Source organism: Octopus bimaculoides, chromosome 11 (assembly GCF_001194135.2).
Source record: "Octopus bimaculoides isolate UCB-OBI-ISO-001 chromosome 11, ASM119413v2, whole genome shotgun sequence".
In the NCBI taxonomy this organism is placed as follows: Eukaryota; Metazoa; Mollusca; class Cephalopoda; order Octopoda; family Octopodidae; genus Octopus; species Octopus bimaculoides.
Genome location: NC_068991.1, coordinates 49,891,959 through 49,904,949, shown reverse-complemented (window position 1 = coordinate 49,904,949; position 12,991 = coordinate 49,891,959). Strand labels below are relative to the sequence as shown.

Sequence of the window (12,991 nt, the reverse complement as noted above, 5' to 3'; positions counted from 1 at the left end):
TATATATATATATATACACACATACACAGGCGTTGGACAAAATAATGGAAACACCTTAAAATTTCAAGCAAATTTATTTTAATATGGTGTAAGATTGCCTTTGGCAGTAATTACAGCTTGAATTCTATAAGATATGGACTCGTACAAAGTTTGAATTGTTTCCAAAGGAATATTTGTCCGTTCTTCAGCTAAAACAGTCTCCAGTTCTTGTAGTGATGATGGTGGAGGATATCGACTCCTTACTTGTTTTTCTAAAATGCACCATAAATGTTCAATAATATTGAGATCTGGGGAATGTGGTGGCCAGATAAGATGTTCAATTTCACTAGACTGTTCCTCGTGTCATTTAGTAACAACTTTAGCTGTGTGAATTGGTGCATTATCATCCTGAAAGATTATGTTTCCCTCCGGAAACAGTTCTGCAACCATAGGATGAATTTAATCAGATAAAATGCTTAAATAGTCTTGACTATTAATTCTGCCATGAAGGAAAACCATTTGGCCGGTGGATTTCCGAGATATAGCCCCCCCCCCCAGATCATCACAAATCCTCCATGTTTAACAGTTGGAAGATGGCAGTCTGGGTCAAATACTTCTTTTGGCTATCTCCACATGTATACTTGGCCAGTGGTTGGAAATAATATGAAAGATGACTCTACCGAGAAAATAACATTCTTCCACTGCTCTATGGACCAATTCTGTGGGTTTTTACTCCACTCTAAATGCTTTGCAACGTTTGTTTTTGAAAGTAGTGGTTTTCTGATTGCAGCCCTCCTGTGAAATCCGGCTTTGTGCAGCTCCCAGCGAACAGTTTTTGTGGAAAGTGGGTTCTCAAGGTGGTCATTAAGATCTGCAGTAATTTTGGGAGCTGTACTTTTGTGATCCTTTCTAACAATTCGCATAAGAGTCCGACGATCCCTATCTGAAAGTTTTGGTTTTCTTCCAGAGTTTTGTTTCAACAAGGAGGTTTTTTTCCCCCTTTCTCTAAGGCTGTCATTATTTTTGAGGCAGTACTTCTTGATACACCAAACATTTCAGCTGTTTTCATTTCACTAGAACCTGCCATATGAGCACCAACAATTTGACTTCTTTGAAAGTCCGATAGATCTGTCATTTTAATGAATTTTAATTATCATTTTCTGATGATATCTGAAAAGAAACAGCAGTTTTAGCAAAACATTAAGCAACCCTAATAATAAATTAAAAAAACCCAAAATAAACAAGCTTTTGACGGTTTTTTAGATATTTAAAATTATGATGCTAGGTGTTTCCATTATTTTGTCCAACCCCTGTATATATATATATATATATATATATATATATATATATATATAATATTTGTCAGGAATGGCAACAAAAGAAAGAAAGAGACCTCGATATTATGCAAATAGAGGAATTTATCTGTAAAAATGTGACACTTATTCAGTAGCCATGATAAAACTCCGAGTTTCGGATGCCAGGGTGGACCACCCTACCAAAAACTCCACATATGGACAGTCTTTTGGTGGCTGCTGCTGTCCTATATCTGCAAGCTGGACTAAGGCTAGGAGTTTGTCTCTGTAAGTGGTACAGCAAGTTATCCAGCAAGTGTTAGATATACAATTAACAAGTGATCAGGGACTATTCTTTGTAACTGAACTAATACATAGGATTTAGCCCTGTAGCACTTAAACAGGCCATATCCTGCACCGAATATTCTGTTTTATGTTCAAATCAGCTAGATCCAACCTTGCACCTACCCTAAAATGTCATTCTAAACATAAACAAGTACATCATCAAAATGTCAAAGCTATGAGATAATGCATGATTAATTCAAGACAATGTGAATAAATAAGCATTACATTTGACAATAATCTGAATGTTAAAGAGTTAGATACAGAAAGATATGGTTCTGTTTGTGCTACAGTTAAGGCTATTGATGACGATAAAAGCAGGGCTAAAAGAGTAGAGAAAGAATAAAAAATGTTATCCGACGTATAATGATAGCAAGATATTAGGTGACAAAGTTAATGCTCCAGACTAGTTTCATAATATTGCTGTCCCTATTTGCATGGTTCAGGTATATATTAGTTGGTATTAGTTACAGATAGAAAAGAGGATTATGAAGTTAATGAACTTGGGGAGGGGTTTTGCTAAGCTTCAGATCAGTAATATCATAGGTTAGGTTATTAGTAATACTACACTGCTAAAAAGTCCATTTCATTTTATGTTTACAGCAGATCCCTGGTTCATTTCATTTTACTAATGTCTTGTATTGGCTAGAATTCTCTCTCAAGTCTCCTTTGTATTCGGTCTGCAAAATACCTTTCCTCCTTGTATGGCACTGCTGAACCCCATTACTGACTATCTTAAAGCTAATATTTCTGGACTTTAAATTAAAAATACATTCAACAAGAAATATATCTTGAATATATATTCAATACCGAACTTCATTTTTTTTCTCTTTCTATGATCAATATTTTTTAATTTTGTTGCTGATAGAACTATCATGGTTCTGGAATCTGATCATCTCTAACTATTTACAGGTTTATTTCCTTTTCAGCTATTTACTTTTTTTCCTCATTCTTTTCTGTCAATATTTGTCATTTTTCTATTTTTTCAGAAAACTTGATTGTAACTAACCTCCAGAAGCTGAAACTGCAAAAGAGTAATAAAACAAAACATTGTGCTATATATATGTACATACATATATATATTTATGTATATATATAGACTCACAATTACACACCTGTACACTTAAACATCCATGCATATATATCTATATATCTAAAAATGTGTGAGACAGTGAAATGAAACATTTTGCTTTAATGACATTTGGCATTTCAGAAATTATTGATGCTTTGAAATATTATTTGCACCTTCTATGCACCTTAGCATATATCTTTTTAAAAATTGTTTCTATCTTTAAATGTATGCTTTTTTCCGGACTATAACTGAAAAAAAGAGAAAAAAAAGAAAAAATGGACTCCCTATATTGTAGTCAATAACTACCTATCCTAATGCTTTGCTTTAGTCTTGAAGGACTTGATATAAATGTTAGATTTTAATTTTCTGTTAGAAACATGTCCATAATGACTTAGTGGCTGTTGAAGACATTTAATAATATTTAATGTTTTTTGTTATTTCTTTTAAACTGTGATAATAATACAACCTGTTCTGTCCATCCTAAATAGATGGATTTTAATTTTTTACAATTGTTTACAAATATTTCATTAATCTACTCATTTTAATTACTCCAATCCATTAGAGATCTATGTATGAAGAAGTTGATTTAAAATAGGACTGTTAATTGTTGAGAATTAATAGAGAAGTTTTTGAGAAACTAAAAATAATGAGAAAAGATTTCTTGTTTTCTTTTATTACATTGTAAAAACACTATTATATGTGCCAAAATTTAACGATGGATGAAAATATCTAGGGGTTAATTAACTACTGTAATTATTTTGTATATAAAAATTAGTTCCCAAGCATTTATTCTTTTTTTTTTGTTTGTCCTTTCAAATTTTTGAAATAGTAAATATCTTTTTGAATGCATCATTTTAAGCCATGTTAGCCAATTGTGTTGTTAATTGATCTGCAGTTTTCATACTAACCAAAATATTCACTTGATCACTATAAGCTGATATGAAATATTTCTATATGAACCAATTTTTTTTCACCCAACCTTAAAATATCTGCAAAACTACAGAACACTTGTTGTTCATCTTCTACAGTACTATCAAAATCAGGATACAAAAAAAAATAGCAAAACAGCAAGAGACTATTCTTGTCACGTGTCATTGAAAAGTGTTATTTTCTATGTCTACATAACCTGCGATGTTATCATTTATTCTAGGGCCAAACCTGTGTATTATGGCAAACTGCCGTCTCTTAGGTGAGTAGTTGCACCTAGGCTTTACTGTACTGCTAAGAACACTTATTGTAAAACTATTTCTTACTTGTGAACATTACCTAGCTTGAGATGAAAGATTAATAAAACTTATGGGTGTGTATGTGTGCGTATATACATATATAAAATTACTGTTTATTAACCTACATTTAAGACAGCTATTTTCAAATCCTTCTTATTAAAGTAGTTTATTCTAGGCACACACACAAAATCATGCTACACACTCTTATGTAATTTACAATGTTCTATTACTTCCCATTGATATGAAATCTGACCACATCTTTTTTAACTTGTATTTTCATCATGTAAATTTCTTTCTCTTGCTCACCATACTTTAATGATATTAATTTTATTTGGTTCTAAATTTCAAATTAATAAGTTACTCAAATTATGCTCACGTGCTATTCTTTATGCATTTAAAATCTAAACATTTTGTTGGTTTTCTTGCAAATATAATGAATTCAACATCCTTCAAATATATCTTGTATATTTAGAATAGTTCTTATGAAAATATAGTGAATATATTACCTACCATTCCTGGTAGTTATCTACAATTTGGTAACACTAGGAATAAAATGACACCAGAAGAAATGATGGCATTGTGGTGAACAAAAACTGCAGACATCTGTTCGATACAAGCAAAAGTTGAATCCTTATTTGGTGACATATTTACATTAACAAACTATCTTAAATACTATAGTCTTCCTCCAGCTTTAGTGACATCTCTTTTTGAATATATTTTTTGTGATTACAGAAGAATTTTTGATGCAAAAAAAAAAAAAAAATTACACAAGATTTTCCAAATTTATTTTTAATTAGAAATATTGAAGGGAATTGTAATATAAAAAAAATATACAAAAAGTCTCAAAATCTGGATACAAGAGCAAAGGAAGAAATCTGTGTGTGGATGGATGCATATGTGTGCATATGTAGATGTGTGTATGTGTAAATGTTTGTGTGTGTGTATGTATGTGAGTCTATGCGTATGTATGTTTACTGGTATGTATATACGGCTTTTTGGGGTTTAATTAGGTCTTTTTTCTTCACAGAATTGAAGTCAGTCACTTACAAAGTGACAAGGCTCTTTTGTTTACATCAAGAGAGCTCTTTGGATTTGTGATAGCTGGACTAGTTTGTGTTTGTATGTATGAATTTATGTGTGCGTGTATGCAAATAAAATTTCACTCATATAGTGGAAATGCATACTACTTCAGTACACAAGCATGTGTGCTTTAATGCTGTGTGTGTGTGTGTTTAGCCTAGAAACTTCAAATGGTGAATTCCAGAACTGTTTTACAAATTTTCTCTCAACCTCTAATTAATTATTTTTGGAGTGTGCAAATCAGTTTTCTTTGTTCTCTTTTGGAAAACCCCAACATTTCTAGGCTTTTTGCAAATCTATAGCTAGAGTATAAGAGCTGTAAGTTTCTCAGAAATTATTCATATACATCTGCTTTTTTCCCAGATTTTTGGCAAGATATTCACATCTGCTGGGCCATTCATCTCTGCATCAATGCATGATTTTTGCTCTCTGTCCATAGAACACTACCTGGCCTGTTATGTTTACATTAGGTTTACCATTTCTATTGGAATATTTCACCAGTGTTCCTTAATATAAGAGTGTGGATACTTTCCAATTCAGCTTTGTCTTTGGTATGGTTGTGAGGACAATCTTTCCTGTCGTACTGTTGATGATTTTAGCAATAATGTTGTCTCATGGTAAAGTATCTTTTGAACATTTTTGGACAACTGGATTGGTTGGTGTTTGGGTGTGGAGGATGTAGAGGGGCTGGCACAAGACCACCAAATATGGAGAGCACTGGTGGACCTGGTTGGCTCTATGTATGATGACACCTCTGGGGCCACTAACTTGGAATGAACCCAGCTCCATCAAGCAAGAGCATGAAACCAAGCCAAGTTGATGATATGGAGGCTACCTTCCTCACTAATGCAGTACTATTGACATTTTGTTTCTCAGCTTGTGGTCTAGAGGCATCCTAATGTTCCTTGTTGATTAGATATTTAGCAACTATTTCCTGGGTAGTGTAATCTTCTGGATGAGTTGTGATGTCAAAATTATCACTTTTTACATCCACTTTCCATCATGGCATATGTTGAACAAACCATCAGCATTTAAGCCCCCTCCCATTGGGAGCTACTGCTCTCCAAGACGAAGGTGCTCACACATATCATCAGGTTTGGTTTCTATGGCTGGATGACTTCCCTAGTGCCAAGCACTTTACAGAGTATACTACATGCATTTTTCTCATGACACCAAAACAAGAGAGATTGAACAGTTCTTAGTAAGACAGGACTTGAAGGACCTTGTAACCCTACACTTTCTCTGCTTAGTGTGAACAATGGCTGATAAGGGGCCTTGTGCACAATAAAGGTAAATTTGGAAAGGGAATAATAACAGAAAGGCCAGAAGTTGGGATAGGGAGTGAATGTATGTATGTATGGAGAGTACTCAGTAAATTAGGGTAGGTGCATTTACACAGATGACTTGGGGGTGGGGAGCTGGAAAAAGAACAATGACATCAAAAGGAACAGAATAGATGGAAGAGTGGAAAGAAGAGTGGAAAAAAGACAGGGATATGTAGAAGTGGCTTGGCAGTAGCAGGTAGACAAAGGTAGCTGTTGGTGATTAGGTAAAGGTAGAAGAGGGATGGTAATAGAGGTGAGAGTGAGTGATAGCTGGCAGCAGAAAGAGTGATGTTACTGTGTATTGATAGGTGATGGCTGCTTAATGCCATCTCTTATATATGTCTTTTGAAGGGCACGTGGGGCTGGTGTGATGAGCACAGGTAGTGGCGGTTGGGAGATGAGTTGGATGACTAGGAGTGAAAAGAAGGGGGGGGTGAACAATAGACAGGGGTAGTTGGTCAAGGGTGTAAGGTGAGGGTCAGCAATTGTAGGTCTGGCAGGATACAAATATTGCAGCCTCGAAACACTCTGCTCAAGTTGGAGTAGGTCTCACCATAAACAAACAGGTCTTCTACAGTATCATGTATCACCAATTATTATGGTTCTCTGATGTCTTTGAGATGCAGCATCTTCTGGTTTGCCTTCATCACTTTGTCCTAAGTCTTCATTGGTCACCTTCTTCCACAGGTTCCACTAACTTGCAGTGTTTGGTGTTTCTTTATACAGCAGTCATCTTCCATGCACATCACATATTCACACTAGCTCAGCCTTCTCACATGTGAACATGTGATTCCTGTTATACCCAGTTTTTCTCTCAGTTCATTTGTTATCTAGCAATCATGTACACTAACATTGCACATCAATCAGAGTATGTTTATCCCATTTCTTTCCAGCCATTTCCAGTCTCTGTATTCAAGGCTCATGTCTTATTGCTATGCAGCATAAGTGTTTTAAAATAGAGCATCATACAATCTACTATTCACTCAGAGGGAAAACACTTTCGTTACCAACAGATTTTCTCTAATTCATTCTTACCCTGGCTACTGTGCTTTCTGAACAATCACCTTTCCTGCTAATTATGTCATCTAGGAAGCAGACTATTGACTACTTCCAGTGAGCTGCTCTTGGTCCATATTGTTCCACTGTATCTGCCACATATAAAGCAAGCCTTTTCTGTTAGTCTACTTGTGATCCCACTCCATTTCTTGTATGTTTGTAGCCTACATTAGCTACACCATTTGAAGTTTTATACCTACTCCTTTTTTATGTATCTTACTATTTCCTTGCCAATACAGAGGTCGTGTTATCTTTCCTACTTATTAAAACTTGAGTCTTTGGTAAGCTTACCTTAAAGGTTCTTAGTTTCAGGTTTTTCTTTCATGCCTACAATTTCTTTAATTCCACCATAGATTCAGGTATGAGAACTGTATCATCAGTATGTAGGTATTCTCATGGACAACCATTCTCAAACTCCTCTGTGATGGCTTATATGACTATGATGAATAAGGAAGGACTGAAGACTGAGCCTTGATGGAACCTTATCTTCATACTAAATTCAACCCTGAACCAATTGTTGATCCATACTTACAGCTATCTTTGTACATAACTTGAAAAGCTCTCATAAACCATTCATCTACACCTAGTTTCTTTAGAGACCATCTGATTACAGGGCATGGTACTCTGTCAAAGACCTTCATTTTCTAGGTAAGATGGTTGACTCTTAGCCAAATATTTCTCCTGTAATTTTGTTACTAGGAACATTGCATCTGTGGAACGTCTTTTAGATACAAAGCCTACTTGCATTTAATCTAAACTGACTGTCTCTGATTAATTTTACTCTGACTTACTCTCTCTCGCTTTCTCTTTTTCTTTCTCTTTCTCTCTCTCTCTCTCTCTCTTGTTCTCTGAATTTCTGAGCCTGGGCTAACAACTTGATTCCTCTGTATTTTCTTCTTTCTAAAGCATCTCCTTTGCCCTTACAGAAGTTTGCAATGATACTGCTATGCCAGTCATCATGTCTGATATCTTCCTGTCTTATGTGAATAACTATTCAGGCAGATGAATTGCTGGTCCTTCTATAGGGTCAGCATAAGGTAGGCGATGAGGTGACTGACTAGTTTCTTTGAAGTATGTGTTGCAAATTGTTAGATGAGTTGCATCACAGAACTCTAGGTGACTTATAGCTTAATGACTATAGCAGTAGATTTTGTTCTTATTAAGTTCTATAAACTATGTTATCAGTCTCTTAATAACATCAACTATAGCAGTTCCAACCTTTGCAAGGCATAGTGATTTTATTACCCATGAATGAGGAACAGTCAAATGTCATCTTATAGTTTAGCCAGACATTCAGTATATTTCAGTAGTACTGCTTTGCCCTTCCTTAAGGACAGTTTCGTTGACAAGTTGTTGTTGTTCAACACAGCCCCAAATCCTTTCTTTATTTCTGCATACAGATAAGTTGTTACATTGCATATTTCTTAAACGAACATTAAAACTCCAATGAAATGTAATTATGTTCCAGATCCTAATCTAAAATGATTAGATCATTTTGGAGAAAGCCATTTATAACCTTGAATGTGATGCCTTTCATATGTAATTATACCACTTGTGGGTTTACTGCTAGTTACTTCTTAGTAAATTGAAGATTTTTACTTACCACTCACAGCTCATGTTTAAGGTTATGGTTATATCTCTTTAGCAGTTTGATTAGTCATTGTAGTTAGTGGTTCACTTTGCACTTGAAGTCTCCAATGTTTGTCTGGAGAGAGGTCATCATTTTTGGAGTGTTTCTAGTCAGCAGTACAATCATATGGTTGTAACTGGTGGTTTGTGATGTGTATATTTGTGTGGACGTGCTGATTTCACTCACAAGGTATTGGTCAGTGCATGGATACAAGTGGAAAACGTTCACATACCAGAACTATATCTCTAATCATGGAATACTGAAAACTTCTTTACTATGCAGCCATGCTTGTACCTATTTCTATTTATGCATGGGTGTGCATATGTATATAAATGTGTGTGTGTGTGTGTGTGTGTGTGTGTGTGTACACGTACAACTATATACATGTATATATATATGTACATATATATTTCTATACCCTGTACCTATATATGTTTAGGTGCAGGTGTGTCAGTGTGGTTTATTAGTTTGCTTCCCAACCACATGGTTTCAGATTCACTACTTGGCACCTGGGCTAGTATTTTATACTGTAGCTTTGAGCTGGGCAAAAACCTTGAGTGGATTTGATAGACAGAAACTGAAAGAAGCCTCTGTGTGTGTGTGTTTGTGTGTGTGTGTGTATGTGTGCGCGCATGCGCATGTCTTTGTGTCTGTCTCCCACCACCAATTGGCAGCTGGTGTTGTTGGTGTGTTTTTGTCCATGTAATCTAGCAGTTTGGCAAAAGAGACTAATAGAAAAAGTACCAGGTTTTAATATAAAAGTGCTGGGATTGATTTGTCCGACTAAAATCCTTCAAGGCATTGCCCCATCATGGCCACTGTCTAATGACAAACAAGTAAAAATATGGTGCCCCAACATGGCCACAACTCGTGAGTTGAAACTAGTTCAATTCATATATATATATATATATATATTTATATACACACATATATATATATATATATATATATATATATATATATATATATAAGATGCTGTTCTCTCTCTTGAACCATAACATTAAATTGTAAATGCAAATTGTGTATGAGGGTGAATTGTACTTCTATAAATTTAGATATGTCTATCTTTGACTACTTGTGATGTTAGAACCAAAGATATGTAATATGCATATGAACTGTCCTCTAGTTACAATCAGCATTGTAGTTAACAGCTGAGTCCAACTTGTTTGTACTGACTGAAATTCAAAGGCATTTTGCTCCTGAACATTTTTTTCAAGACTTTTCTATTCAATAGATATAATTTACCTTTTTTTAATATATTAATGTTTGATTTGAAGAATGTTTGGCTGCTATTTCCTGCTAGGTTTATGAACTGCATTAAGATTCTCTCATTGACTTGGGTTCCTTTCAGGATTATTCAAGATGTGACTATTTTTTTGTTATATTTTATAAAAATAGAACTGATCACTTTGTTTGAGAATTCTTGAGCTAGTGCTTCACTAGATGTATGTATGTGGTGCTTTAGGTGTATGTGGTGGTATGTATTGCAAGAAATGGCTAGGTTTCTTTCTCTAACATTTTATATTGTTCAACCTACACAAGTTACTTAACTGTTTTATAAGTAACTCTTTTTTTCTCCCCATCTTTCTTTCTCTCCCTTTTCTCATACACAATTTCTGCTGTAAACTAGCAAAGAATTATCTTCTGTGAACATTAAAACCATTTGTCTTATCATAATTGCTAATAAATTCCTGTATTTTTTTTCTCATTCTCTGTGTGGTCTTCTCTGGGAAGCTGAGGAAATGAACCATTAGTTAAATGAAGAAAAAATTTAGAATTATCACCTTTCCATTTACCACTTTCAGTGATTTAAAGAATATTTCCTGCAGGGTAGACCAGTCCTCCATTCCTTATGATAGTATATGTTGACTGGAATGTAGTGGACCTTTTGCTGTGTCTAATAGAATTGAGGCTTTAATATTTTAAACTTATCCTAGACCGCTGTGATTAGTTATACGGATGTGAACTCTATAGTCTTTTCATTTATAAGTAGGGAAACAAAAATATTTCCCCTGCTGTTTTTTTTTGTAGGGATAGATATTTGTTGGTTTGCAAACCCCTGTTTTAAAGGAACTTTCCTTGTATTAGTGTTTGAAACCAAAAATTAACTTTACAAATAATGGGATTTATACTGTTGTAATGGCTAATTTTCTCTAATTGAGTTACTTTATTGAATATCTAATTACCAGAATTGACCAGCAAAAAAAAAACAAAAGATTTATTCTACCAACAGGTAAAACAGCTATGTTTAATATATCTTCATAGCATTCCAAAGTGAAAATCAATCTTTGCAAGCATCAAATATACAAACAAGTATATAAGGCAATATTATGCATGTCAACAAAAGCTTTGTAAAATAGCTTCCAGAAATAAAAATATTTGCAAATGCAATCTATCATATAGCATAGCAAAAGTTTGAAACCTCAGCTGTTCATTTTCTGCCTATATATTTCAGAATGAATTTATATGGAAGGTAATTATTAAATTTATTTAATCATCTTCACATGTTAATAAGATAAAGCCTCCTACCTTGCTGAATAATATACCCCTGTTTGTCTTGTAGTATATATAGATATATAAGAGGTCTGTATAAGCATTAAAATATATTTAAATGCAATGAGCAATAAAAGAAAGAAAACCTAATAAAAAAAAAAAGGACAATGTCAAAGGAACAAGGTTTAAAAATTCTGTATTAACTTGATACATTAAAGGGACTATCATAATGTTTTAGATGTTAGTCCTTCATCAGAGGGAAGAGAACAGTAGGGAGAGGAGGGTGGGTAAAAGGAACATTCAGTAAGAGAAAAGGAAAGAAGGAAAAAGAGGGTGTGGAGTTGGGAACCAGGTGGGAATGTGGTTCTAACAAGGATGAGGTGAGATGGGAAAAAGGGACTATGTATATGTGCAAGTATGAGTGTATCTGTGTTTAGAGATGGGCATATGAGATAGTGGGGTGTGCGTTGGTGCACAAAGGTATGAATGTGTTGTTATGAACTGTATGAAGTGAAAGAAATGGTATGAATTCTGGAAGGGCAGGGAGAGAAAAGTTAATTACAAAACACTTCTTACAGTTCATACCTTCCTTTCATGTACCACTGCCTCACATTCATGCCTTTACATGCATGTGTACACACACACACACACACACACACACACACACACACACACACACACACACACACACACACTTCTATCACACCCTCCACATTTCCCTTACTTTCCTTTAGCCTCACTCTTGTATCTGTTCCCTACCTCTTCCACATCCACCCTTCTTCATACTCCCTAAAACCTCACACCCACACCAATCTACAAACTACTTCCCCACATGTGAGAGCACACACACACACACACACACACACACACACAACTATCCCATATGTCCATCTCTAAACACAGACACACCCCTATACTTGCACATACATCCCCTCCTCCATTCTCACCCCACTCCCATACAACAACATTCCCACCTGGTTCCTAACTCCTTACTCTTTGTTTCTCTCTTCTTTTACTGGCTGTTCCCTTTTCTCAATCCCCTCTCCATGCTTTTCTCTTTCCTCTGATGGACTAACATCCAAAACATTAAAACTCTTTTTCTTTCCTTTGAAGCACTGATTCTCAACGGTGGTCCATATAGCTCTTGAGGGTCCATATAAGATTTTTGGAGTTCTAAAAGCATCTTAAAGGTACCTCAAAAAATTTTGCTTTAGATGTATGTGGTGATATGTATTGCAAGAAATGGCTAGGTTTCTTTCTCTAACATTTTATATTGTTCAACCTACACAAGTTAAAAACAAAATGGGAATTTTGAAAGAAGTTTCTATACAACTAGATTTTAAACATCAAATGGCTAAGGGAGTCCACTGGAATAAAATAGTAATCAAAGGGGTCCATAGATAAAAAATGCTTGAGGACCCCTGCTTTAAAGTATCAAGCTAATATAGAATCTGTTAAAACTTGTCCCTCCACTGTTTTTTTAAAAATTATTTTTC

At 34.8% G+C, this 12,991-nt stretch overlaps 1 protein-coding gene across 1 annotated transcript in view; it reads left to right on the top strand.

Moving 5' to 3' along the window:
* LOC106869890 (echinoderm microtubule-associated protein-like 2) overlaps positions 1-12,991 on the top strand; it is a 374,285-nt gene that overhangs the window by 101,419 nt on the left and 259,875 nt on the right. Inside the window, exons 6-7 of the mRNA XM_052971985.1 lie at positions 3,836-3,874; positions 11,458-11,475. Of these exons, the coding sequence (XP_052827945.1) occupies positions 3,836-3,874; positions 11,458-11,475 (57 nt within the window). The remainder of the gene's footprint in view (positions 1-3,835; positions 3,875-11,457; positions 11,476-12,991) is intronic.